Below are 27,932 nucleotides of genomic sequence, written 5' to 3' on the forward strand. Positions count from 1 at the left end.
AGTCCCCTCTGTGGAGGAACAGGCAAAAACTTCCCTAGTTGGGGAGAATGACCTGGCTGCCATCTTGATAAGCCTTAGGCTAAAGGTGGGAAAGTGAAAGCTCTTTCCCTTAGCTCCAGAGAGTTGTGCTGGAGCTGGCTGTTGGCTCCTATTACCATGAGATGAAGCAGAGGGACAGAGGAATAAGAAGGAATAGGAGGACAAACAAAGAAGCAGAAAGGTAGACAGGAAAGTCATGTTATATGTGCTTTTAGTAAAAATAAGGCATAATAAGGAATACATTATTTAAAGACCATACTACTTCAATACAGACTTCAAAAAAACTTCATTTCTTTCAGTTACTTTGACTCCTGCAGTAATTAGAACTTCTAAAATTGTACTGTGAGTATTGAGAATGCTAATAGTTTATAATGGCCATATATGTTTCAGAATTAAACTATAATATCAACAAAAACTAATGTTAAAGCCTTTCCTGCAACATTATGTTAAATATAAAGCATTAACTAAAGTCTTTTATACCAATTGTGAAAGCAAAAGGCAGCTTCAAATAAATCCTCTGCTCTTGATCTCCAAGAATAGATCAGGTCTTCCCCTAGCCACTGAGGTCAGGATGAGAACGCAACATAGAAAAGTTACACTTATTTTCTCACTTGAAAGAAGGAAAAGAATCTAAAGTATTAGCCCTGCAGCAAAAATAATTCACAACTCTGCTCAGCTCAGAAATCCACAACCACTTGTTTCATACACTAGCAAAATATTTATTTTTTATAATGACAAAACAGAAGTGTGAAAGATTTCTTTTTGGTGTGCCACAATAATTGTAGTTAAAGGAAAGGGAGATTAATGGGCTCTTTATACAATTCAAAGACAAGAAGGTTAGCATCAAATTGGAACTGTTCACCATTTAAACAAAAGAAAAACAGTAATCACCCCCCAACACATATATATATAAAGAATTATAGTTTAAAAATCTATAAAAAAGTAAAAAATATACACTCAGAAGTTCTAACTCTTATTCAATCTTTAATATAAAAATTGTAAACATTTATTTACACAATGTGTAGAATAGAAAACCAAGCACCCTTTTCAATTGAGTAGTGGGTTTCTGGAAGGCAGTGGATGTTGAACAATGACATTCTCACCCCCTTTCACCTGTCCATAACCACAGTCTATAAATAAAGCCGAGGCAGTTGGCTAGGTAAAGCTCAGAGGAGCCACATCTTATTGCTCTGAAGCTGCAGCAAATGGAGACCCAAGTGCATATATGCTTCTATGGACTGCTACAAGTGACTGAAGGGCAGAGCTCAGACCTTTTGCATTGAGCCTCCAAACTTAATGATCACTGAACAGCACCTGAATATTGTTCTGCCAAAGCTACCTTTAAAAAATTTGGACAATTTTGCTTGGGACAGACACCACATTGCCATTGTGTGTGTGCTATAATTTAACACTTTGTAAATCCCTGGTTAGATGGATTTAATACATGCCACTGCAAGAATATTCTAGGCTAGTTTGCTTAAAATTACGTTTGAACAGAATTTAAATAGCATGCGATAACAGCTGGCAAGCCCTATGTAACCAGAAAAAAAGATGGGGGAAGAGATAAATCCCATCAATATTTTACTTCCACTTTTGCAGGAACATTACATTTGCTACAAAAAAATCTGACCGTAGAATTAGAAACACATAAGGGGTGGCATTTTAAAAATCTTAAATTCCAGTTGACAAACCCAACTACTAACCTAAAGCATTTAAATTTAATCAAAACTGTCATTTTTCAGTGTTCAGGAGAAGGAAATCAGCAGAACCCAGACAACAGTTAAGAAATATGAGGTCCCAAGCCCCTCCAACAAGAAAGGAAGGCACACTGGTGCAAAATTCACCAAATATTTACAGAACAAGTATTATTACCTCCTCTGTCCCTGGCCCAAAAAGCAGCTACAGAGATCAACAGGAGATTTTTCCTGATGACATTTGTCTTAGACCATCTCTTTGATTAAACAAAACTCACAAATTATTTTGCTCAACTGCTGACTTGCAGAAAAGATTAGTAAATTTAACTCTAACCTAATTTACTTACAATATCAGAGACATCAATGTTTTATTCATTAAATTAATCCCTAAAAAACAAAGTTTTAAAAATTATACAAGCAATGCAACTTGCTTAATTTTGGACATTCAGCAAGGGATCCATTCAACACGCAACTTTCACCATTTAGCTGCGTAAACTGTTCATCATGATACGATACAAAAATCTGTTTAGCACAGCATACGTAACTTGCTCATGGGTGGCAAGCACACATAGCAAAAGCAGTATCCATATGTAATTTGGGAAAGGATTAAATAAAGAGTAGTGTTAAAGCAGATTTTTTTTTCCAAAGTGCACATTTCAGAAAAACACTGCAGATACAGTAAAACATTTCCTTCCTATTGTTCAACTGTTTTCCCTTAATTGTTCCCCTCCCTAAAATATACCCCTCACAAATCTCCAAACTCTGTGGCAGTCTACTCCTGGATTTGCCCTTTTAGAAGGAAATTCTTTGATTCTCAATTAAAGGTATTATACAAATAATTAAGAATCCTGACAATTGGAGGTAAAATGGAGAAGGGAACCGAGAGGTATTGTTGCATCTAAAACAACTTTTGAATTTATTACCTTTATAAATTACAGGTTAAGGCAAAAAGTGGCTTCGTTGGCAAGCAGAAGTATTTTTGGTAACATGTTGAAGATATCTCTCCCTTCCCTTGCCAAGCATGGAATGGACCCTAAACATCCATAAGAGGGTCTCCATGGACCATGATGAAATAGCAGCATCTGCTTCAATGGAGATTAGTCTATTTCTAAAGAGATAAAACTGCAGAACAAATATTTTCAAAGGGTGTGTGTGTCAGGAGAATTTTCACAATGGGACAGCCTTTAATAAAGTAACAAGCCTTCTTACCCCCACCCTCTATTCCCCATGCCATTATTGCAAAGTTTTTAATGTTACTTACAACTTTCAAGGCACATGGCTTCCTTCACACACTTCGCCAAAAATTACAGATCCTGTGCTTATTGGTACAGCATGTGTGTGGCAACAGGAAAATTTAAATGCCCTCTGAATCAAAGAGGAAAAATCAATCCAACTCATTCATTTAAGCACAATGAATGCTGGAAAGAAGATAGGAAAAGTGCACACACTTGATAAGTCAGACTCTTTAAAAAACCCTTCTAAACACCAGTCTTCCTCCACAGCAGAGTGCAAATAGCTTAGCTTTAAATTCATTAAGACTGGGGTCCCCAGTTTACATCCATACAAACCTTCTGCTGGCCATGTTAACACCTGACTGTCTCCAGCATATAAACTCTTGCTAGCTGTTATTTTGAACACTCTCATCTTGCTGGATGAGAAATACACAGAAGATTGCCCTGACAAACTAGAGCGATCCCGCAAGGGAAGAAATGTTGAACACTCTCTTCAGAAACAGCAGGAAGGGTGCTAATTGCAATAACTAACAGCCAGGCTAGGATGAAGAAGCTGTTAATTACTAATTGCGGGAAAGGTTACTTTAACACTGAATATTTGGAGTCTCCTTACAGGGTTACTCTCCGCACCACCACCGCACAGGTTTGTGTTCAAATGTCAATCACCATAAAAGTGAAAATTCTGAAGGCTGAATGCACACCAAACTGACCTGGACTTTTGTCTTGTGTAGTGTTCCAGACACACTACAAAAATTACTATGCTATTTCCTATCATATTGGTATTTAATTCTCACAAACCCAGAAGGGAGCAGCTCTAATACATTCTCACTAGTGCCCTGTGAATCTACTAAATGCCACAGGTATTTGGTCCAAGAATAATATGCAATTCAAAACGATCCAGAAAATCCCCCAATGGTACTTTTAATGAGTCCCTAACAATTCATCCAGGTCATTCATCCATTCTTCTGAAGTCCTGTTTTTCAGCAAAGAGTCTATAAGATCTGTATCCCCGGTTAAGCTCGGTAGTCCATTATTGCCAGATTGGTTGCCGTAGGCAAAAGGCAGTTCTTGACTGGTTGTCCTCACTGGGTAACCTTGATTACAGTGCAGATTGGTTCTGTTGGGCAGTTGCTGATTTTGATTCTGGCTGAATGCAGACAGATCTGGGACAGTCTGATTTATGCCTGGCAGAATCTGTTGTGATGGTACTGGCTGCTGGGTAGGAGGATTTGTCCTTTGTTGAGCACCCATAGATGGCAGCATCTGTCCAGAGACAGCTGTGTTCATGGAGGCCATTGGCCTGCTGGTGTTGAGACTTACCTGAGGCATGCCTTGTGCAAACTGTTGACTGGTCATCTTTAGGTGAGTCTGCTGCATATGGAAAGTAGAGCTAGCTGTAAATGTCCCTAAGCCATTATTATTCCCTTGTGCCTGGTTGTTCATGTTTGACATACCTTGGTGCTGCCATGATGGATTTTGAGCCCCAATACCTGTTGCCATTCTTGCCATCTGTGGCTTGGACAAGGTCGGATTCAGTGGTCCTTTACTGTGTTGCTGAGAAATGCCTGCATTTCCAAGTGAGCCCTGTCCATAACCAGCAGGAATAGCAGTGCCCTGGGCCAAACTGGGCTGTCTTTGCATCTGTGGCTGTCCACCAGCACTGGAATTTGCATGCTGTTGAACCATCTGTGTTATACCAGGTGCCATGTTGTACAAACCACTACGCTGAATGTTCTGCATGCCAGTATACTGAGTCACGGCTTGATCCTGCTGACTGGAGTTTGATGTAACAGAACTGTGTCCTGTTCCAATCTGAATGATGTTCTGAGTCTGAGAAAACATGCGTGGGCTGCTGGAGTTGGACTGACTTAAATTATTTACCCCTGCCATAGCGGGTGATGAACCTAAAATACAAAACAAGACATTTAACATGCATTAGAATGAACCCAAACCTCATCATGATTTCAGTTGTAATGTTACTTACAAAATATTACAGCTACATTTAGATCTTAAAACACAGATGGAACATTCTATCTTTTCAGCTTTGTCGCCATAATCTGTTTCACAGCACTTCACAAGATTGCAATACAGCCTCTCCTTCCAGGATCACCACCTAAGGATCTAATGGCCCAATCTGGGAGAGGGGGAGTGAACTGACTTCTCCCTATGGTGTGAACTAGTGCCAACAGATTTGCCCTCTCCGGGGCACTTAACTTGAGGAGCAAAATGCCAGTGGGTGGATGCTATGGTGCCACTTTAGCACTCCTGCTCTGCAGCTGGTCTCATCGGCACAGTGGGGGCAGGCTAAAGGGATTCTGAGGTGTGGAGCCGACTGCAGCTGGCTTCTACCCAGTTTTCAGGTAGCTGTCCCCCCACCCTTTTTTTGGTTGCACCCTCAGGCCACCTGAAAACTCTTTCGAGGCGGCATGGCAGCAGAGCTGTCCCCAGTCATGGTGGTCTCTGGACTGGATTGCCCAGACCCAAATTCCAGAACACTGAAAACACAACAAACAGAAAAGGAAATTCCTGACCTGGACTTATGTACAAATAATAAGCCATCTTACTGATCTTTAACTACATGTGCTGCAGTCCAAGCCTTTGGCTTTAACGTTTCTTGTCTGGGTCATATCACCTTTCTAGGGTAAACAACTGACATTTCATGACTAGCAAGCAATTAAGCTCAAGACTGTTATGTGAACTGGGCAATCAGTACAAGACAGAATCAGATCTGCCACCTATACATATATGTCTGCTACGCATACATCTGCAGCTAGATTTCTACATGCTTGACAGAAGTAGGACTGTATCCTACAGACATTCTGAAAGCAGATACAGGTCTTTCCCCTCCCCCTCCTTGCAGCAGCCTCCTCTGACCCCCATCACTGGGGATTGGGTGAATTCTTGCAGACAAAAAGTCATGCATGCTGAGAGGCTGCAAAACTGCTTCTCATCCCACTTAATACTATGATGGGGGCAAAATGTATGTAGAATAAGATGTATAAATGGAACTTGTAAACAACACATGAAAAACATATCACCTGAACAGCTCCAAATGTGAAAGAACCTGTCATTTAAACCCACTGCTGATATTGGGTCCTGTCAAAATAAGCATTTTTAATTCACTCAAATGGGAGAGAATTTGCTCTTGTTTCACTCTAGCTATGCTCATAAAAATAATACTAGTGTTCAGAAAAAAAACCAGAGTACAAAATTCATACATACTGGAGAAGGAAACTCCTCTGAGGCTTCTAAATAATTAGCTTTAACAGGGAAAGTAAAGCAAGAGCACAGGACTATGAATTGCGGCAGTAAAACAACAACAAACTAAATGACCAAATCCAGACAATCTGGAGATCCATACTCCCTTTCAGGAAAATCACATAAAGCAATACCATCACCACATTTACCTGTGAACTGTCCAACCTGCTGTTGGTAGGGATTCTGCGTCTGGTCTTGATACTGAGGTGGTGGCCGGGTCAGATGCCTCTGCAGCTGCTGCTCTCGATGGTGCCGTTGCTTCTCCTAAGACAAGGCATAAGCAATATAGTTAAAACACATCATCGTCACAAGAGTGATGGAGTGTTACTTTGTACATGACAGCAGCTATAAAGGATCTCTGCTTTATTAAATGGTGACTTTTGTTGCCATGCTGTCATCACAAAACCAATCAGAAAAAAGTGATGTTCCAGCTCTCCTCACAACAAGAGGAGGAAGAAAAACCTACACTGAATGCTGAGGACCAAAAGTCCTCAAAGATAATGGTGCTTAAGTATCTGATGATTCATGAAATGTTCCAAGAGGTGACTTTGGAAATTTTGCATGGGGAAGGGGAGGGCAGCTTGGTTGAAGCTCCAAGACAAAGTGTTGAGCTGTTTTGCCTGCTTTACTCAAAGAAATCAACATAGAGACAGATACCTTTCTTTGCTAGCAGTCCTTCTAACCTAAACAGAGTGAGTGGGACACACTTCCACGTTTTTTTAAAGGACCAAAGCCCCCTTCCCAATGAGGGAAAATACTTTCCCCCCCCCTTTTGTTATAAACTTCTAGGTTTTAATAAAACTCTGTCTTCATTACCAAGGATGAAAAGATGGAGAAGAGTTTAGATTTATACCCCTCACTTTTCTCAAAGGAGCTTACAAACTCCTTTCTCTTCTTCTCCCCACAACAGACACATTGGGAGGTAGGTGGGGCTGAGAGAGTTCTAAAGAACTGTGACTAGCCCAAGGTCACCCAGCAGGAATGCGGAATCAGCCAGAGTTTCAAAGGTCCATATCAGCACCTTGAATTGTGCTTGGAAACAGTATACATGAGTCAGAACTGGAACAATATGGTCCCAACAACCCATTACAGTCAACATCCATGTTATATTAGTTACCTATCTACCTAATGCTCTTAATGATGTAGTAAAGTTAATTCTGTTTCAACTCTCCTCCAACAACTTAGATCCCACATTTCTTTTTAATGTAAAGCTAATGAGCATTTTATGCTTGTAACAAAGAAAGCCATTAAGAAATCTCCTTTACGTGTAATTCTTGCTAGCTTTTCAAAAATACCAATCTAGAACAATATCACACTTTCCTAATGCACACTAGTGTTCTCAGATTCTCTATTTGACATTCAGCCATAATTTCATTACCAGTCAAACAACACTAAAACAATTTATACATCTTATCTAAAATTCAAAAATGCTTAAACCCTTGTCTACTATTTATTTTCGGACTACATAGATTGAAATCTGATTCTGATGGAACTTACCTGACAATATGACACCTGCCTATGTTCAAAATCCTGCACTGTCTTTACCAGTATCACAGTCTCATCTCTCACATACTTCAATTTTTAATGTGGCTCAAATGACAAACCCATACTTTATGCTTGCCAATGTGAGAGTGACTCAGCTCTGTTGTTAGGAATTCAGAGGGCACCCTACATCTACAGGAAGAGATAACTGCAGGGAATAATACCACATACAGAAGGAATCAGAACTTACTGGTTGCTTTCTGCAACCACTGTTTAACTCCAAACGTTTCTTCCTTAACAACTCATTTTCTGTGGGAATCAGGAGGGAGGAGAAGATGGGACTCAATGGTAGAGGATCTTCTTCCCATGCAGAAGATCTCCAGTTCAATCCCTGGCATCTCCAGTTCAAAAGGATCAAATTGTATGGGGATGTGAGAGACCTCTAGTTGAGACCTTGGAGAGCTGCCACCAGTCTGAGTAGACAATACTGGCTGAGAGAATAGTGGTGTGATTCAGCAGAAGGCAGTTTCACATGTTCAAGGAAGAACAGGGAAATCAGTTGCTAAAGAGAGTGATGTGGAGATACCCAACAGATGGCGAATGGCACCCAGTGGCTCCTTTCTTGGCATATAGATGGAGAACCATAACAGTTCTCAAAGGGCAGGTTGGGCCTAGCTATAAAAAGCATCATTTAACAATAAGCTAAAACAGCTTCATGTACAACAAACAAAGAAAAGGAAATGCTCTCTTTTCTCACTGTTACCTCTTACCTGTTCAGCAAGAAGCTGCCTCTGGCCCATTAGAAACTGCTTCTGTTGCTCCATTAACAAATGCTTTTGTTGCTGTTCCCTCTGTTTCTGCTGATCTAGTAGCATTTGGTGCTGCTTCATTACAACTGCTTGCTGCTGACTGTTGAGATAGGCTGTGCTGCCATGGTTACCTGCCATGGAAACATTGGGAGGCTGTGCATTCACACCAGGGCCAGGAACAGAAACAGGAATCCGGGCAACATTAGCAGAAGAATTTTGATCCTTTAAAAGAAGCAGTAACAAACAGAAAGTCAGGCTAGACTTCAGTTTAGAAATTCACTTAAAACTAGGTATTCCTCTGAGACCCATCACAAGTAAGCTGTATTCAAGACGTTGCTAGTTTTTCATCCAGAAATGTTCAACACAGCTTTGATGATGACTACAATTTACTTTCATCACAGTGCCTTGAAGTTCTTGTACATCAGTAAAATGTCAAAAAAACCAAGCTTAACCATAAAATTACAGTCATCTGCAGAAATATTATTTAAAATATTATTTAATTAGAACAATGCTTAATTTCAAATGATTGTACATCTGTCTTTAAACAATTTAGCTACAACAAGCACTGTACACTGAAAATAGTCTATGGTGGAAGTATCTTGAGTTTGTGGTCATCTCTCTCGGTCTCTGTAATCACATCTCACCATACAACTAGCTTTCATAGTTGCTACACATATTTACCTGCCACCAATTTACTACAACCAATCTGCTATAATAGGTAATTTACCTGGCTATGTGGTACTAGAGGTCTGTAGGCAATATTCCCAGACTTCTGTTTCATTACAAACATCCCATTCTGCTCATCATTCATATGAGTCAGTGGAGCCTGTAGACGCTGCTGCATATATGCCAACATGGGAGTCTTGTTCTGTCCAGGTACTGTAGCCCCCTGCACGCATTCTTTGTAATGTGAAAGAGGTTTTGTGTTCCCATAGTCCAATACAGAGCTCTGACTAGACACTGAGTTCTGGTTTAAACTGTTTGGCTGATGGCTTAAAATATTTCCAGAGTGATAACTGCTTCCAGCCCGGGGAGAGCTCTTGTTTGGCATATTGGACAACATGAGTTTCTGGTTATTGAAGTCCTGTTGATAAACTGAAGGGCTACTAGGATTTTCCATACTATATGGTCCAGCTAATGGACTATGAGAAGGTCCAGATGGCTGCCAACTGGAAATCTGACTGGGCTGGTGGACTTGCTGTTGGTTCTGCAACAACTGATCTCTCTTCTGTTTGGCAGCTATCTGCTGAAGCTGTTGAGCAGATGACATGTCTTTGGCATTTCCTGTATTCTGGCCAGGTAATACAGAATTAGGTACAGGCCTCTGCACACTCTGAGACTGGTTTGATGGCTGTATCATAGACTGATGGTTAGGATTCTCAGTCACTGACTGATTGGGTGGCTGAAACATATTCTGGGAATTTCCAACCACTGGAGCAGCCACACTAACAGGCACAGAAGTGTTCCCAATGAAGGTTGTGCCAGAGGAACTAGACCTGACTTGTGGAGACCCCATCTGCTCTTGTTCAAAATCTGCTGGAGAAAATTCAGTCTTAATAATGATGTCTTGTGGCAGTGGAGTTTGTGCTGCTGAATTTGAAGAGTCAGCATCCTTCTTCTCCTCAAAGTCCTCCGTAAACAGATCTTTCATGTCTTCATCGGGAACTGACCTATTAAGTTCATCAATGAGCTCCTTCCACTCTTGCTCATTAAGGTTAAGATCGGACATCAAGTTGTTCTGAGATACAGAACTTCCTGCTCCAGGAATCATACAAGGAAGGTCATCTGGTTCTTGTTTGAGCTCCTTGTTCAAAGCCATACTAAAGGTGTCATCGGCATCACTGCTTCCATTCAGCTGTAGATTAGAGTCACGCAGACACTTTTTGCTGATGCCATCTAGCCCCAAGGAATGTTTTCCATTAAGCTGCAAAGCATCTCCATTGGAAGATTTGCTGTCCAGCTGGTGCAGAGGAGATACGGGAGGAAGTCCATCATCATGACGCAATTTCTTGGGCACAGAGAACATTTCCCCATAGCCATTCTGCTGATCACCATTCTGAGGTGAAACAGAGCTATCAAGTTTTCTTTTCACTGTTTCATGAAGCTGCTAAAAAAGAAACAATTTAAAATTAGTTTATGTTTTACAAAAATTATGTGTTATAAAAAGAAATTGATCTTTCAAAAAAGCAATTTTTGTACAGGTAAAAAACAGTTTATAATGAGGTAAAATCTTTCAGCCAGCTATTTTCATTCATTATTTTCATTCATAAGTCATATGATAAAACAGCATTTGTTTTTGAGTTTTGAGCAAATAAAACAAGCCTGCAGCATACATAAGTTATTTTTTAAAGCTGACACTCAACTGCAGCTTTAGAAGAATTACTGAAAGCATAGCTGCTTCCCACCCAGTTCTGCCAAGTTGTCCTCCCTTATTAGGGAGACAATGCAGTGCAGTAAATTATCCTACAGCTTAAAAGGACTAGCTACTGTTTGAATCTAGAACACAGCCGTACACAATATGTAGCCCTTATATTGCTGTATTTTGTCTGAATATAGGGAAACATATAAATACTATAGATTTATTATCTTTCCTATCTGCAAAAGGTTTCCAGTTTTACAAGGCTTAAAAAGTGCAATATGGCTTGGATTCCACCTAGAATTTCTATAGGTATACGGGTGAGGTGATTTTCAGACTCCTTCCCCATAAGAAACCTCTGACCCCAAGTTATTCAACGGAAATGATCTGGGCAACTGGGAAGAGGGGAAATTGGTAAAAACTATCTCTTATGTCAATAGAAATTCTAGGTGGGATGGCCATCTGACAGCAATGCTGATTCTGTGATCTTAGGCAGATCATTAGAGGGAGGGCTGGAAGGGTTGTGTTGCTACTTGGCTCTTATGGCCCTTTCTTACATGCCCAGAGTAAAGCCAATTGCCAGGAAGCAATTCCTGGGATCAGGAAGCAATTTTCCTCCAGGCCAGATTAGCCACGGATCTTGGAGGGGGCATTTTTCACCATCTTCTGGGCATGGAGAAAGGGTGGGTACGGGAGGTAGTTGTGAATTTCCTGCATTGCGCACAGAATTGGACTAAATAACCCTGAAGGTTCCTTCCAACTGTATGTTTCTGTGACATGAACTATTAAACTGGATTACATTCATGAAAGAATACTGTGCAACTACAATAGAGGGCAAATTCAACTCCATCTGTTCTAGAATTTAAGTATTCCAGCACTATATATTTTTTTCATTTTAGGCTTTCAAGGTAAGATATGAGCATAAGTACTTTACAGTATTAACCAGGATTAGAACAGGATTAGCTGAAGTGGCTCTGCTGCTGTCTGTGAAAGATCTGCCAGTGTCACCTTACACTACTGCTGCTGTCCAGTACCTGTGACAGTTCTGCCTTATACCAATCTGAGGACTCTGACTGATGGGGGTCTAAAGAGAATTATACCATTGACCTGAGTGGAATGGCAGTTAGGAAGAAAGGAAGGGGGGAAAATAGAAGGAGAAGAGTAAAGGATCAAGGAGGGTTAGTAACCCTGAAATAAGGAAGAAAACTGATAGTTTCTGTGAGGAAAACAACTTCTAAGAAAGGGGGGCAATCCCTATTACATATTAGAGAAGGAAAATTGGAAACTGTGTGTACATTCTTGCCTCCACGGGTTTAGAAATTGTCTTGATTAAGCTTATACCATTTATTTAAGGAGGGACAGAGCCAAATGATCTCTCTCAACAGGTACAAATATCTGTTGGTAGACCAAAACAGCTACAGTCTGTGACAAATGACTGTATATAGTTATACAAAGTTTCCCTCATTCCTCTTGCCTTTTCAATAGTTGTTAAAAACTGAAACCTCCCTGACACTCTGGCTATTTCCGCACGGCAGCGGAAACACAGCTCCACCGGCATGAATTGTGCCGGTGGAGGCTCGGAATGCGTTTGCACACTATCGTGTGAGCGGCCCTGACTTGCTTCCCTGCCGGAGAGCCTCCAGGGGTCGGAGGGCAGTGTAGGCAGGTCTCTGCAGCCCTCCAGAGCGACACTGGACAGGAAGATCAGTGGAGGTGACAGGAAAAGCGGCGGCATCCCGCCAGTGCGGTTCGCGCTGTGCCGACGGGGAGATGCCACTTTTTAAAAAGTGGTGTCTTCGCACCACTCCAGGGTGTCCAGGACGGTGCTGCTGCATTCTCCTGTGCGAACAGCACCCTAGGGACGACATTTTTTCCATCCCTAGGGCACTGTTATTTGGCCATGCAGAAACGGCCTCTGATTAGACCATTTCCTTGTAACAGTAAAATAAAACAATTTATATGTTCTAAATTCATATCAGCCTTTTGTGTCATCTTTAGGCATATACCAACAAAGGATTCCTCAGCTCCCCAGGCTGAGTCAGAATACATTTATAGACATTTTAACATCTAGGGGGGGGACAGACACAAAAACAAAGAAAAGCAGCTCAGTTAAGTGAAAAAGTAGGGAATTGCCATACTACATTTCAAAGACTGTTTCACCCAACCATCATTGTAACTGGCTGTTTTCTTCTGCTGATGTGGTGGTGAGGGGGTGGATGCCTCTTAGTCTGGTGTCTCAGTTGTGACATTTCACCTGGAGTGACTCTGCTAGGAGGCTAGCCTCTTGACTGAGCCTAAGCTCCTTACGGTAGTGTTCTCAGTTTCACACACAACCCCCTCACCACATTAAGGCTGCATCCAAGAGGGGGCGGCGTTTATTCTGTATATGCTTTATACTCAAACTATCTATGCTGGTGTCAACTGCACAGTTCAATTTCCAAACCAGAATTTATAGTATCTCCCCATATCTAGATCTTCTATTTGTTCTTGAAATAATAGCCTTAAATTCTTACACAGTGCATAAATACACTGCAGGTGAATTCTACAATATTCTTTCCAGCCTTTAATAAAAATACAGCATCCATCCTGATCCCTTTTGATTTACAAAGCAGCAATAGGCATTTGTTTACTAACACTGATCATCACCCTTCCATTTTTGGATGCTGCTGAGGCATGAAAGATTTGTTCACTAATAATCCTTTTAAATAGGTGTTTCTTAAAGCATAAGTCAAGTAGTGTGTCCTTCTGTGTTGTTTATCCAGTTGTCTTTTAACAGGGCTGTTTAACTGTTCACATTTATTGAGAAGTTTCAGGCTCATTTTATTTCACACAGATTAAAACCCATTTTTATTATGGGGTCTGAATCCCACCTATAATTTTCATAGGCATAAAGCTGACAGAATCAAGTGATCTCTCTCAACAACAACTAGAGACATTCAAATTAATTAGGCAATTGTTATCTACCTGGGCATCTAGAGACATTCAAATTAATTAGGCAATTGTTATCTACCTGGGCATTAGTTTTTTGGTCGCTTCCTCATACATAAAAAGTTCCCTTTTTGTCCTTACTTATTGTTTTATTTTATTTGCCCATTGGATTTTTACTGCCACTACTGGTCAATTATAGTTACTTTGTGGAGGGAATTTACTGGGGGGAAAAGGTATCAATGTAAAGGCTTATGATTCTTTGTTTTCATATTTTCTGGACAGCATACTTTGCTGGCCTACTATTCCCAATTTGTACAAGCATCTTTTACTATGTATCTTCATATGATTGTGTGTGAAGAGTGCCGTCATGTCGCAGCTGACTTACAACAACCCAGTAGAGTTTTCAAGGCAAGAAATGAACAGAGGTGATTTGCCACTGCCTTCCTCTCTACATAGCGACCCTGGTATTCCTTGGCAGTCTCCCATCTAAGTACTAGCCAGGACCAACTCAGCTTCTAAGATCTGATGAGATCAGGCTAGACTTGCCAAAATTTCAGAGCAATGTTATGATTTGCACAGTTGGAAGCACTTTCTAACTCTAGAGTGCCCTCTAGAAGTAATTACAGGAAACAACATCAATTTCCATTTAACCTTATTAGTAGATCCATTTGTTCCTTATCCTCAAAACTACAGAAGATATAAGAATGCTCTATCCAAAATCATTATCATGGGATCTTAAATTTATAAAAGTTTCTAAAAACTTGAGCGCAGGCACTGAGCTAAAAACCATTTTGTACAGATTCTACATAAAAAGAACATGTAGCTTCCTGAGCAAACCTACCTATAGAAAGCAGCACTGACAGCTACACTTTAACAGAACCTTCTCCATTGGCAGGTGAAAAGAACTTTTGTTGTGAAAGATCTAACTGATGGATGGTTCAGCATTACATGAACAGCACGCTTGGAATCTATGAGTGATTTTGGCCTCAGCATAAATCATTGTTTGTTAAACTAGCACACTAAACTAGCACCCTCCCTCCAAATCACGCTACTTTAGATACAACAACAAACTGTGGCTTGAATTAAAGCAAAAATCATTAACTGTACAGAAACATAAAGCCTTGCATCTAAGCCAACTCAGACAATTATGGTACTAATATGGAACTATGGTTTGCAAAAATCTTCATGGCTTAGTACAACATTTCCTCAACTCCTTTCCATTAACTCAAGTCTTTTATCTAAGATCTACTGATATTTTCATCATCTGGATACACAGGAAAGAAGCTCTCACAAAATTCCATCACAATGTCAACATCTCCAACATACACCACTCCACACACCAAGTAAATTTTCTGGATACAACTGGAAACTATATAACGAACACATAAGTATCATCATTCTTTGAAAGCTCACTGGTCAAACATGCCTGCATACTTCCAGCTAGCATCCAGAATACACAAAGCAATCCACAACCTACACTCAAACAATGTATTACAAACCCTTCAGATAGACTTCGAAGCAGTGGCATACCCAGGCAAACTGGAGCCCTGGGGAAACCTGAGTTTGATGCCTCCCCCTCGTGGGCGGCCACCGTCCCTCACTGTGACCAAACAAAGATTTTTTTCCACCAGGTCATTTCAAAGTCACCATCACATTATAAAACATACCCCAACTCACAAATCTGAACAGCAGAAATATTTTTTGAAAACATTTTCAAAATGCTTTCAAAATGTTTTATTACTGCTATGAAAACATTTTATGGTGTTGTATCCAGTCCCCCCAATTGGGGGAAACAGCATCACTTTCAATGTTATTTAAACTGGGAATGCCAGATTCTCCCTTTAAGGTGGATTTAAAAGGAGAATCTGGGCTCCCTAGTTTAAACAAGTGATGCTGGAATCCACCCCCAAACAGCATCATTTTCAATGGTGTTTAAACTAAGGAACCCAGATTCTCTTTTTTCAAATCCACCTTAAAGGAGGAATCTGGGGTTCCTTAAAGTTTAAACTAACATTGAAAGTGATGCTGTTTTGGGGTGGATTATTCCCCACCCTGAAACAGCATCACTTTCAATGTTTAAACTGGAGACCTCAGATTCTCCCTTTAAATCCATGCCGAAGGGGGAGGATTTAATAATAATAATAACAATCTTTATTAGGCATTGAGAGAATAAAAGAAAGAAAGAAAGAAAACAAGCATTGGCAAGAAGGGGTGGATTTAAAAGGAAAATCTGGGGAAATTTAGTGGGTGCCTGCTGTCAGGGGTGTAATTATTAATATAGCAGCACCAAAATTTCAGAGTATCTTCGTGAGACCCTACTGATGATACCACCCAGGTTTGGTGAAGTTTGGTTCAGGGGGTCCAAAGTTATGGTCCCTCAAAGGTGTAGCCCCCATCTCCTATTAGCTCCCATTGGAAACAATGAGGGATGGGGGCACTCCCTTTTGGAGTCCATAGCTTTGGACTCCCTAAACCAAACCTCACCAAACCTGGGTGATATCATCAGGAGAGTCTACGGAAAAACCCCTGAAATTTTGGTGCTGCTAGCCTAAAAACTGCGCTCTCTGCAGGCCAAAAACAGAAAAACACCGAAAATACAAAAAAATCCCACAAACGAACTTGCAGTTTTTGCGCCCCCCACGAGGCGGCACCAAGGAGCGCCTCTGCTTCGAAGGATTTACAAAAAGCATTTTTTAAAATCACAATACAAGTAAAGTAAAGGGGCAGATCAACAAAGGCAGACCGGTAGCATACAAAAATGTTAAGCCATCTAAAACAGTATTCATAAAACTGTCACCAGTTAGAAGCAGACAATAAAAACAATCTAAAAAGACTGATTCCCTCAGTATAAACCTCGAGTTTTAAATAAACATTTTGGACTGGTACGTAAAGGACAATAACATAGACACCCCACATGCCTCAGGGAGGAAAGCATTCCAAAGGGGAGGTGTCACCACTGAAAAAAAAACTTTTCTCTGCTTGCTACCCTTGTCACCCCTGCAGGCAGGGATGCAGCAAAGCAGGGCTCGTGAAGAGGATTTTCACTGGAAACCAAACAGTAAAAAGGAAAATAATCCTTTAAATACCCTGGTGCCAAGCCGTTTAGGGCCTTAAAGGGCAAGGACAAGTACTTTGGATTGTGCCTAGAAACAGATGAGCATCCAGTGAAGATTTTTCAATACAGAAATGATTGTTTCTGGGCAATTCACAATTCTGTAACACATTACAGTGACCTAACAGGGATGTAATCAGAGCATGTATCACCATGGTCATATCACATTTTTTGAGGAATTGCCATAACCAGTATATCAGAAGATGTTAAAGGTGTTATGTGACAAAGGGGTGATGAAAGTCTCCACCCATGAACCAGGATACAGTAGCACTAGAATCTACATGAACAAGTCTGTGGAAACGCTCTGACCCACATACTCTTTACCACAAGCCATAAGCTAGTTAGCCATAAGCTTTCTGGTTTTCAACAAAACTATAGTTTACTATCGCAGAGGAACGCTGTTTTGTTCCCCATCTGTAATGGAACTTCCAAAGCACCAAGCATATTTTCAAGTAAGTATACAACTATTTGCCTCAAACCAGAAAACAACTAATTAGAATGTAGCATGCCAGAGAAGGAAGGAGAAAAGAGCCCAGAGACATCATACTGCGGAAACAGTGGAGACTGAGAAACAAAAGAAATCTTGGATAACCTGATCAAAGTGTCAACTCACTGTGTGGCAGCAGAGAAAAAGGCAAAATCAGTGGTGGGGATTCTAAAACAAGGAATTGAAAATAAGACCATTATTGCATTAGAAAGCTCTATTTAACTAAATGTTGGAGACAGAACAGAAAGCAACTGGTTCAGAAATTATTTCACCTATCACCTCTAAGAGGTATAAATGTTAAATTTAAATAAACAAGGAATACTTAATGTACATCCATTTTTATGTTAAGACATCAGAACATTCTGATGAGAAATTATAATATTTCTACTTCCATTGAGGATTGCTGAGAGATACTACAATAAAACTATTGTTGAAAATACTAAGCGCTACAAGGAAATTCCTAGGCATCTTGGTGATCTGGTATTTTGGATTTGTTCAGTCCTGATTGCATAATATTAGTTTAGGCAGTTGATAGGCAACAAATTCAAGACTGATAAAGAGACATAGATTTAGGTTACAAAATGGAAGTACTTCTTCACACAACAACTGATTAAAATTTGGACTTCACAACAAAATGATGGCCACCAGCACAAAGTACTTTGAAATAGGATTAGACAAATTCATGGAGGTCAATCAATTACTACTAGCCATAGTTACTAAAGACAGTAAACCTCTGAAAAATAGTGCTAGAAGGCAGCATCAGAAAAAGGCCTTGGTCTTTATGTCCTCTGTTGGCTCTCCAGGGCAACTGGCTGCCTGCTGCATGAAACAGAATGTTGGGCTAGAAAGGCTACTGGTCTGACTCAGCAGCCATTCTTATGTTCCTATTTTTGACAATTTAACTGAACCATGGTTTTGAATTCTACCCAAGTATTTAAACATCCTGGCTTTGAAGCCTCACCCAAATAGAGGGTTATCAAGACTGTGGCAGGCTGAATACAAGTCAAACATTAACAAACAGTTGAGATCTGTAGAGTGTTGTGGGTTTTCTGGGTTGTATGGCCACATCCAAGTAGTATTTTTTCCTGATGTTTTGCCTGCATCCCAGCCACAGATGCAGGAAAAATGTCAGGAGAAAATACTATTTTAACACACCCATACAACCTGGAAAACCCATAATACCCTAGTGATTCTGGTCATGAAAGTCTTCAACAATAAGTTGAGATCTGATTTAAGTAGGGTAATTATATGGTTTTTAAGACTGTCATTCATATAATTGATTTTTTCCTGATTATTTTATGTTGTGTCTAATTTTGTAAGACTTCCATATAAGATGGGATATAAATCTCACTAAAGAAATACATAAAAATAGAAAAATAAGTAGAAGAGATACATTTGATAAATATAAATTGTCTGATCATGCTGCTGTAATTTCTGGAGATGATGGACTTGGCCCAGCAGTCCTTTCTACCCAATTCTTAGGAGAAATCCTACTTCAAGTAATAAACTTCCCAAGCACACTGCTTAGTATAAACTCATCTGTAATAGTTTATCATACACAAACCAGCTATAACAAACTCCCAGTATTACATAAGTAAAGCACAGCAAATTTGGAGTAAGAAGTCAAAGAATGTAGGGAAGGACTTGCCCCTAATTATTTTCTGGCTACCCAGAACATTGTGAATATCATTCATCAATTGCCCTCCACATGATTTAAGTCCTGAAATATATTCCTTAATTTCCAGTTTATGCAGAATATTACACATTTGGCAATCTATATAAAATAATCAGATGATATACTTCAACATTTACATCTGCCTCAAAAGAGTGATCAACAAAAGTTTTGCAAATGAGTCAGACAGCAGCCCCACCAAATTAGTCCCAAGGCAAGAAAAACCTGTTCTAAAATGAAATCTCAAAGAAAAGGAAGCAGCATTGATTTCTCTTTCAGACTGTCAAGATACTAAATGCTTTTAATCTATTTAATGCTGCTAGACAACTACACTGCTTTGAAAATTAGTGGAACCTTGTTTTCTAGCAGAGTCTGTACTTTTAACATCTTGATCAAGCTTTTCTGGGGGATCTAGTAATTAGCTGCTAGATCAGAATAAAAAAGAAAAATATGAATAGGACATTGGAAAAGTAATCAAAATTAGTTAATGGAAGTTAAAGGTATAATTTCATTTACTACAGCAACCTTTAAATGATCAAAATATTATTTTAAAAAAATTTCTGCTGTCAGTCTTGTGTACAAATGTCTGTAAACACTGGAAACACATTAAGCAGGCACAGACAATCCTGGAACATAAAGATAACACATAGCCAGTTTTTCAACCCCTGGAAGACATTGGGCAGCCCAATTTGAGGGGAGGGGGAGGCAATCCGCCCCTGGAGGGACAACTTACCATGGCAGCTGGGTGCTGCATGGCTTTATGGCACCCGACCCAGAAGCTGGCTCTGTTGCCCAGGCCTGCCAGTGCAAAAAGCTGTGCCAGTATGACCAGAGGCATTCCAGGGGTGGGTCAACCTTAGGTGGCCTCTAGTGCCCCTTTGGCACCTGTATGCCAGCATGGCAACCGATGGAGACAATTTTTGTGGTGTATCTCTTTTCTTTCCCGGGGGGGGGGGGGGGACACACGTTTTGAAGTGTTTTCTTTTAAAAAACTTTTGGGGGCTTCCTGCACTGTGGGAAAACTCTGTGGAGTGGGTGGGGCAGCGCTGAAACAGCACTGTCCCAGCCTGCCAGCCCAGCCTGGATTGGGCTGTAAATTTACAGCAACATATACACGGTTAAAAAAATCCTTATCAGTTAATCCTTTACACATCTTTACCCCTATTTCATTGTATTGTTATTCTATATTTATGCAGTTATCACATTTCACATAGTAGTCAACTGTTCCCTGGACAGTCAATAGAATATAAGAGGTATAAGAGGAAATAAGCCTTCTCCTGATGCTGCCTTTAAATTCAGTGTAAAGGAAACTTTAACCTTTTTAAAATAAATAACTTCCCTCCACTACAAGAATTGTCCATTTATATCTACCCTCAAATTTTGTCATTTAACCAATTTTTAATCCATAAGAAGACCCATTCTTTTATCCCATTACTGTTAAGCTTACTCCTAAGCCTTTGATGAGGTGCCATGACAAACGTCTTTTGGAAGTCCAAGTATATAACATCTACTAGATTACCTACAACCATACGTTTGTTAACCTGCTCAATGAACTCCAAAAGATTGGAAATGCAGGACTTCCTTTTGCAGAAGCCATGTTAATCTTTGCTCAGCAGGCAATCTTTTTTCAATGTGCTTATACAGTTTCTATTAATTTATACAGTTATCTATTAAGGAATCAATGTCAGGCTAAGTGGACTGTAGTTCCTTGGATTTCTGTGGACCCCACTGTAGCATCTGGGATAATATTTGCTAATTTCTGGCTGTCCAGACAAGAGACTGATTTTTGTAACAAGTGGTATAGTGGTTAAGAGCAGTGGATTTTCATTTCGTGAACTGGATTTGTTTCCCCACTCCTTAACGTGAAGCCTGGTCACAATTCTCTCAAAACTTTTTCAGCCCCCCCCCCCCCCCCCCCAGGTGTCTGTCCAGGAGAGAGGAAGGGAAGGAGAGGAAGGGAAGGGAAAGAGTTTGCAAGCTGCTTTGAAATTCCTTACAGTTTAGAAAAGCGGAATATAAATCCTCCTCTTCTATATATACTGGCTCATAAATCAACAATTTCTCATTTGATTTTCTTAAGAATTCACAGGAGTATGCCACCTGAGCCTAGTTAGTTTTCAGTTGGTCTAGCAGTCCTAGATTTCTTGTACCTCAATTTAACAAAATTCTTCCAACAGCTTTCCTGAAAATACCAGCAACAGCACAGGCACATGCACCACATTTTCCACAGTGAAATCAGACCCAAATAATTATTTTAGTTTCTCTTCCATTTCTTCATGTTCCTTAACAATTTTTTCATCCTTTGTCATCCAACTGCCCAACCACCACCCTTGTCAGTTTCCTTTCCTGACATAGACTGTCTTTAGGAGACCCTCCTGATGATACCACCCAGGTTTGGTGAAGTTTGGTTCAGGGGGTTCAAAGTTATGGAACCCCAAAGGGGGTGCCCCCATCCCCCATTGTTTCCAATGGAAGTTAATAGTAGATGGGGGACCCTTTTGAGGGACCATAACTTTGGACCCCCTGAACCAAACTTCACCAAACCTGGGTGGTATCATCAGGAGGGTCTCCTGAAGATAATCTAAAATGTTGGTACTGTTAACATAAACATTCCTTCCCTGACAGGTTGTGTGGATGTCCCTTCTAAAATGTCACCTGCCATGTGCAATTTTAAAAATATGTACACTAAAAATAATGAACTATTCTTTTAAAAAGCAGGGTAGTTTAGAGTCACAGTGAACAGGCATGTTCATTCCAGTTTTTATTGTAAGATCCATTGTTTAAAACCCTTCCTTACAAAAAAAGCTAAGGTTTTTGTACTTTTAAAGTTATTGTTGATACTATATTGTTCTTGTTGACCCTCTTTTCCACTTACAGAGCTAGTTTACTGTTTTTCTTTGAAATAAATATTCAAAAATATTTAACTTACCGATGCCTCAATTAATGTAATTTTATTGGTATCTTTATTTTTGAAATTTACCAGTAGCTGCTGCATTTCCCATCCTCGACTTACACACGAGTCAATAAGTTTTCCCAGTTTTTTGTGGTAAAATTAGGTGCCTCGACTTATATGTGGGTCGACTTATACACAAGTATATACGGTATATGTTGTACTTGCTTTCCTATCAAACCTAAACTTCTTTAGCTAATTTACCAACAAAAAATGCATCATTTATATCCAAGTTAGCATATAAAATTACACTAGTGGCATACTGATCAAATTTAAAAAGAATAAATATCTGTAGTTTCTATAAGAAAAATGTCAATACAATACTTGAAAAAAGTCTTAGCTGGGCACATTCCAATTAAAAGTGAGTAATAACCTCATTACCATCCGTCACTGCCAAAGATTAAAATGCCCCATCCTCCTGACTCTGACCCAGCTTTATCCAACCAGTACCTAAACAAAGAAATGACTAATGAACCAGACACACTAAATGTCTCACTCTACCCAGCGCACAGGTCACAGTAATTTAAAATACCATAGGTAGTATATACTTATTGTGCTCCCTTTCCCATATCCTATATATGAGCCTTTCAGATACAATGAAATACATGCCTGAGTAGCCTAGGAACAAATCTCCACTTCACCTGCAGAGCTGAATCTCCTATTTCAATGACAGATAATTATATGAAGATGGTATAAATATTTTAAGCAAAGAAATACATTTCACTGGCTTTTCTCAGATGTCAAAACAAATCTTTGTTTGTTTCGACATGACCTTGCTTGTGGTTGTGCATATACACACATGCATCCTTTTGAGACTTAGAAATCCCAGTTTTACTTGGATGTCAGAAAGCAAACATCTAAGCAAATGGAGCTTTGTTTCCTCCTCACAAGCAGGGATTTTAAATCATTGTTTAATCCCAGCTGATAACTTTGGTTGGTGGGAAGAGAAAACTCCCAACTAGTCAAGGTTGCACTTTGAGACATATATTTCAGTTATCAATATCGACTAAAATTGAAGTAAATCAATCTACACCATGCCCTGCAAGGGGAGGGAGCTCCTGAGTCCAGCAGGGAGCTAGGTTTGTGTCTGTCACAAACAAATCTGTTTGATAAGTTACATCTGAAAAAAGTCATTGTAAACTGATGATCCTTACAGCATTAAGCTAACAAACTCTTGCATGAAGGAGTCTGCAGCAAAGTATCTAAAACTACATAAATGAGATATTTTTTAAAAATTACTTTTAAGTCAAATGGAGTGAACATTTCCCGAAACACTTTTGAGTCTTGATGAGAAAGTTTGATATAAACAATGTAATTAATAATACATTATTTTTCTTCGCATCCACACCATATGGAACAGGGCATCAATAATTGTTGGCAATCAAGATGAGATTTTTTCCATCCATCACAGATGTTTTCAACATATATACAAAGAGGTTTTAAAAATCCTGTGACAAGATGCTACAGTAGTCCAGGTAACTAAACAGAAGCAACAGAGTAATAATTCAAATGTTAAAATCTTTTGTTTTTATAAATCAACTTTCCTGTGCTAATGAATGTTATAGGTGATGTTGAGAAATTCAGATTACACACTTTACAATCCACATTCAGCACAACTGAACTATCTTTGAATCAAAGGCTTTTCCCGATTTCAAAAGAATATGAAAAAATGGCTGACAAGTCTCAACTATCTGAAAAAAAAGCAGTCCCTGGTTCATGAAAGTTCATGCAACAAAAAAGTATTTTGGCTATATCAAATTAACACAGTCCACTGGAATCAATGTAAACCAATTTTAACTGATAGTTGGAGGAACTACAAGTAGTAATCCTTGTAATCTAATTTCAATTCAGGTAAGAAATTCATTAACAGAACAATAGATGTAATTTGGAAATAGTTAAGCACCTGAAATAAAACTTGAGACTGAATCCAACAAACAAGAGAACACAGCAATGCTCAAAGAACAAATATTTCTGCCTTTTCTCTGCTGCACATTGTGTAACCTCAAATGCCATCAATGAAAATTACGCCCCTCCTTCTGCTGACAAACAATAAGTTTTGGTCCAGCCCTTACCTTTCCAACGCAGAATGGAATGTATTTTCAAATACAAACTATATTGTGTATTTGGATGCATAAATCAGTGGCTCTGGAACCATAAGTGGCTGTTTGACATGTCACCTGTGCCTTTTCTGGGCACTCTTCCCCAATATTGCACCTGATCTATGTTTCAGGAAGTGGGAAGGTCCTTGTCCAGTGGGGATTGTGGTTGGCAGAGGTTTTCCATCATGAAATAGCTGCCACTAAGGAATGGATAAGCTGCAAGCCTCCCTGAAGTGCAGGCCTCAAGCCAGAGATAGAAATAAATGTGGCTCCCTATGAGTTGCAGAGTGAATACTACTGCCATAAATAAACTGAGATAAGTGGCAAAGAATTTGACAGCTCTCATTTGTAGTCAAAGTCTAGCGGGGAAAAAAATAAAAGTTAAAATTAGATATGATTAAACTTAAACATGAAAAATGGGAAAGCTATCATAATCAATCTTTCTCTAACTTCAGTATATAACCCTGAATATGATGTGTTATGAATATCTGATCAACGTTAACATGGAACAAAAACAATTGTAAAATCTAGCAATCATGGTATCTGACTCCACACAGATTAGAGGTTACAAAATTTACCTGGTAGAGACTATGTCTACACCATTTTTTTCTATTAATGCACAACAGTAGATGCTTTCTAGAAACAATTTTTTGAATTATATAATGGAATGATATCCCAAAAATTGAGATATTTTACAGATTCTATTGTTTGTGATATCAAATTAATGAAGTTTTGTAAAGACTGCAGATAAAACTGGTCTTGACTCCTTATTGGAAAAATGTTACTGCTTCCTCCTTAATGGACATGTTCAAAACGGACTTAACCCATTTCACAGAATGGGTCTATATTCCTAACTGGGTCTATATCCCTAACAAATTACAGCATTTCTCTTGGGGTCTGAGTACTATTTCAATAATGAAGTTACTAACAGATCTTCAAATAAGAACAACAGGTCAAAATGTAATTGTGTTATTTCAGAAAGGACACAGTCTGTCAGTGTAAGAATATAGGCTTAACTACTATAATGTCCCAGCTTCAATCTATGTATCCCTGATTAGTGATTTTCATGAAGCAGGTTTGGAAAAGACCTCTATGGGGCACTGTTGCTAGGCAGAGTTGACAGTTCTGAGTTAAGAGTCTGATTCTCAATAAACTAGCTCCTTGAATTCTTATATTTGCTACTGTGTGTGTTATACTGAATTATATTTATTTCTGTAACTTAAACTTTTAAAATAACTGTAACTATCCTCTTCACTACTGCAGGGAGCACATTTCAAAACAAAGACTTGTTCAGAAAAACCTATCACAAGTTTGCTGTGGTCTTACTTTTTCAGAACTGCTTTCAAATTGCTTATGAAAACTGGTATAAACTATTAAATACCTTTCTCAGCCGTACTAAGCTGGTCAATCAGTAGTCATGGAGGGGAAAAATAAAATGTTCTCAGATACAGACATGATTCCAAGAACATCTTCAAGTTTTATAGGGAAAACCTCCTTCATGTTTGAACTTCACTTTATCCATATAATATGGTGAATCAGCTTGTTAGGATAAATTTATTTTGAAACACAGAACAGTTTATCTGGAGTAAATTTTCACCCACTATACAAAAAACTCACCCTCCCCCACCCCGAACTCACTATAAAATCAACATATATGAAGTGGCCATTTACAGTTGTTAATGTAAGGAATAAATACTACCCTCGCTGCCAAATGATTGTTTACATGTATATGGTTAGGGCATCGTGAATACCTCACCAACCCTTAGTTCTGTATGCATTCAAACATCTGCCCACATAGATTTTACTGGTAACAGTGCCACATTCAAGCAAAGAATAAAGAACCAGGCCATCCACTTGGATGAAGACAGCAATTTTAAAAGCAGGTCTATAAACTTACCTTTTAACCTATTCACAATACAAATACAACATGCTGCTTTTCTGCTCACTTAACAGACCAGTATCTCCAGCCAAAAAATCTCAGGTACACCGGGGGTGGGGGGGTAGGAGACCTTTCTCTGGAGTTTCTGGCTACCAGACTATATAATATAGCATAATAAAGACAGCTTTATATGATCATATCACTATCTAGATAAGTTAACAAATTTCTTATATTGCTACTGTTTAGAAGTTATACACCAACCATCATTTGATGTTCCTTTTTTACAAGGTATGGGGAAGGGGAGAATCCCAACATCCTCCCTCCTACTTCCAGTATTAAAAATTCAAAGTTTCTCAGCAACCATTATCTCTAGAGTTACAGCTAAAAAGTTACAGGTTCCTCGTTTCCACCCACAACTCTTCTCAACATCAAGAAACTCTAGTGCTTCAACACAGGTCCCCTCCGAGCTTTTTCCAAAGGATGCCACCACAACACCAAGCCAGGCCCCAGGGACCCCGCCAGGCCCCGTCAGTTGGGACCTTACCGCGATGAGAGCGCTGCTGCGGCCCGGGTGTTGTTGTTGTTGTTGCTGCTGCTGCTGTTCACCGCCCGCGGTGTCGGAGTCGAGGCCGTTGGCTCCGGGCCTGTCGGAAGAAGCGGAGGTAGCGGCAGAGCCCGCGGATGGAGCAGAGGAAGGCGGTTGCGAGGGGGCAGCCGGCGGGGGTGCTGCCGGAGCCGGCTGGCGGTGCTTCCCGGCCCGCTTGGCCTTGGCCTGCAAGCAGCGCTGATGAAGCGCGAAGGTCTGTTGCCGCTCCAGCTCGAGACGCTCCGGAGACACGGCCTGGTAGCGGGACTCGCAAGCGCTGTGATGCCGTCGGCAGAGCTCGATCCGCCGGCGGAGCCGCTCCATTACGGCGCTGTGCCGCGGCACCACGAAGTCCGCCATGGGACAAGGGGGCAGAACCATCAGCCGAGGAAGAGACAGAAGAAGGGAGCGACCGAATGGCCTCCACGCCAGGCGCCTCTTCACAGCGCCATGACGAACAGCGGAGGGCGCCGGGTAGCCCTCAGACCCAGCTCTTCTGCTGTTGCTCCTGCTGCCGCCGCCCTTCCCATACGGGGGCGCCCCACTGCCCTCGGGACTCGACCAGCCCGCTTCCTAGATGGGGCCCGGCCACTCGCGGCGACCTTCCGTCTCCTACCGCCGCTCCCCCACCCTCAGGCCTGCAGCCACCGAGGCCTCCCGCTCCCCATTGTTATCCGCGCCTCAGCCGCCGCCATCTTGAAATTGTTTTACCCCCTTCCTTCCCTCCCCTGGCTTCGAAAGCCAGCCCAGTTCAGAGGGGGCGGACATTGCTAGGGGTGCCTGACGTCACAGCTCACGCACTCATTGCTGCTGGGATTTGACGGGCACTTTGGCAAGCCAATAGAGCGTGAAGATTTCAAAGGAGTCAGACTGGAGGAGGCGCGGAGATCGTCCCTCCACCCCCCCTCTGATTTCTTCATCTCCCCTCCCCCAACGGCAGCACGACCTTTCCGGAAGAGGATAAAGGGCGGCGCTTCAAGTGGTTCGTCCGCCGCTCCCTCCTCTGCCCGTACTGGGAATAGCCCTGTGCAGTTTCTCCAGAGGCTCTCTCCTCGGCTTCGTTTCACTAGCAATGAAAACACGCCAAAAGGAGAAACCGGACAGTATGCCACGGACATCTCTAGTCAAAAAGAAAAAAGTCCTCCCTCCGCCAGCTTTCTATGTGGAAACTGTATGGGCCACTTCGCCAACGTCGCCACTAAATCTTGTTTCTCTTGACAGTGCTATTGGACTTTAATCTAGCTTTTCTACTGCAGGCCAACAGGGCTATTTAATGAAACAATCCTCTACACTACTGTAGGGTGCTGTAGTAGGCCGTGATTTTTTAAAGAACCTAAAAATAAACATAA

General features: G+C 40.5%; 1 protein-coding gene across 2 annotated transcripts; it reads right to left on the reverse strand.

The window, feature by feature from the left end:
* Positions 1 to 737: 737 nt before the first annotated feature.
* On the reverse strand, positions 738 to 27,290 carry MAML1 (mastermind like transcriptional coactivator 1). Of its 2 annotated transcripts, none has more exons than XM_048490528.1 (5): positions 26,542 to 27,290; positions 9,242 to 10,618; positions 8,476 to 8,736; positions 6,373 to 6,487; positions 738 to 4,869 (listed from the first exon to the last, which is right to left on the reverse strand). In XM_048490528.1, the coding sequence occupies exons 1-5, from the start codon at positions 26,962 to 26,964 to the stop codon at positions 3,887 to 3,889; spliced, it is 3,159 nt and encodes a 1,052-aa protein (XP_048346485.1). In that variant the 5' UTR covers positions 26,965 to 27,290; the 3' UTR covers positions 738 to 3,886. The 2 variants fall into 2 exon arrangements, with proteins under 2 accessions (XP_048346485.1, XP_048346484.1); XM_048490527.1 differs by having other exon boundaries at positions 9,242 to 10,621.
* Between the last annotated feature and the right edge of the window lie 642 nt (positions 27,291 to 27,932).

This window comes from Sphaerodactylus townsendi, linkage group LG03, assembly GCF_021028975.2.
Source record: "Sphaerodactylus townsendi isolate TG3544 linkage group LG03, MPM_Stown_v2.3, whole genome shotgun sequence".
NCBI lineage: Eukaryota > Metazoa > Chordata > Lepidosauria > Squamata > Sphaerodactylidae > Sphaerodactylus > Sphaerodactylus townsendi.

Coding starts and splice junctions, on each gene's coding strand:
- MAML1 (XM_048490527.1), bottom strand. CDS start 26,964: ATGGTTCTGCCCCCTTGTCCCATGGCGGACTTCGTGGTGCCGCGGCAC. Junction 6,488..8,475: donor GGCAGCTTCTTGCTGAACAG/GTAAGAGGTAAC, acceptor GCCTTGTCTTAG/GAGAAGCAACGGCACCATCG. Junction 4,870..6,372: donor GCAGGTTGGACAGTTCACAG/GTAAATGTGGTG, acceptor TTTGTATTTTAG/GTTCATCACCCGCTATGGCA.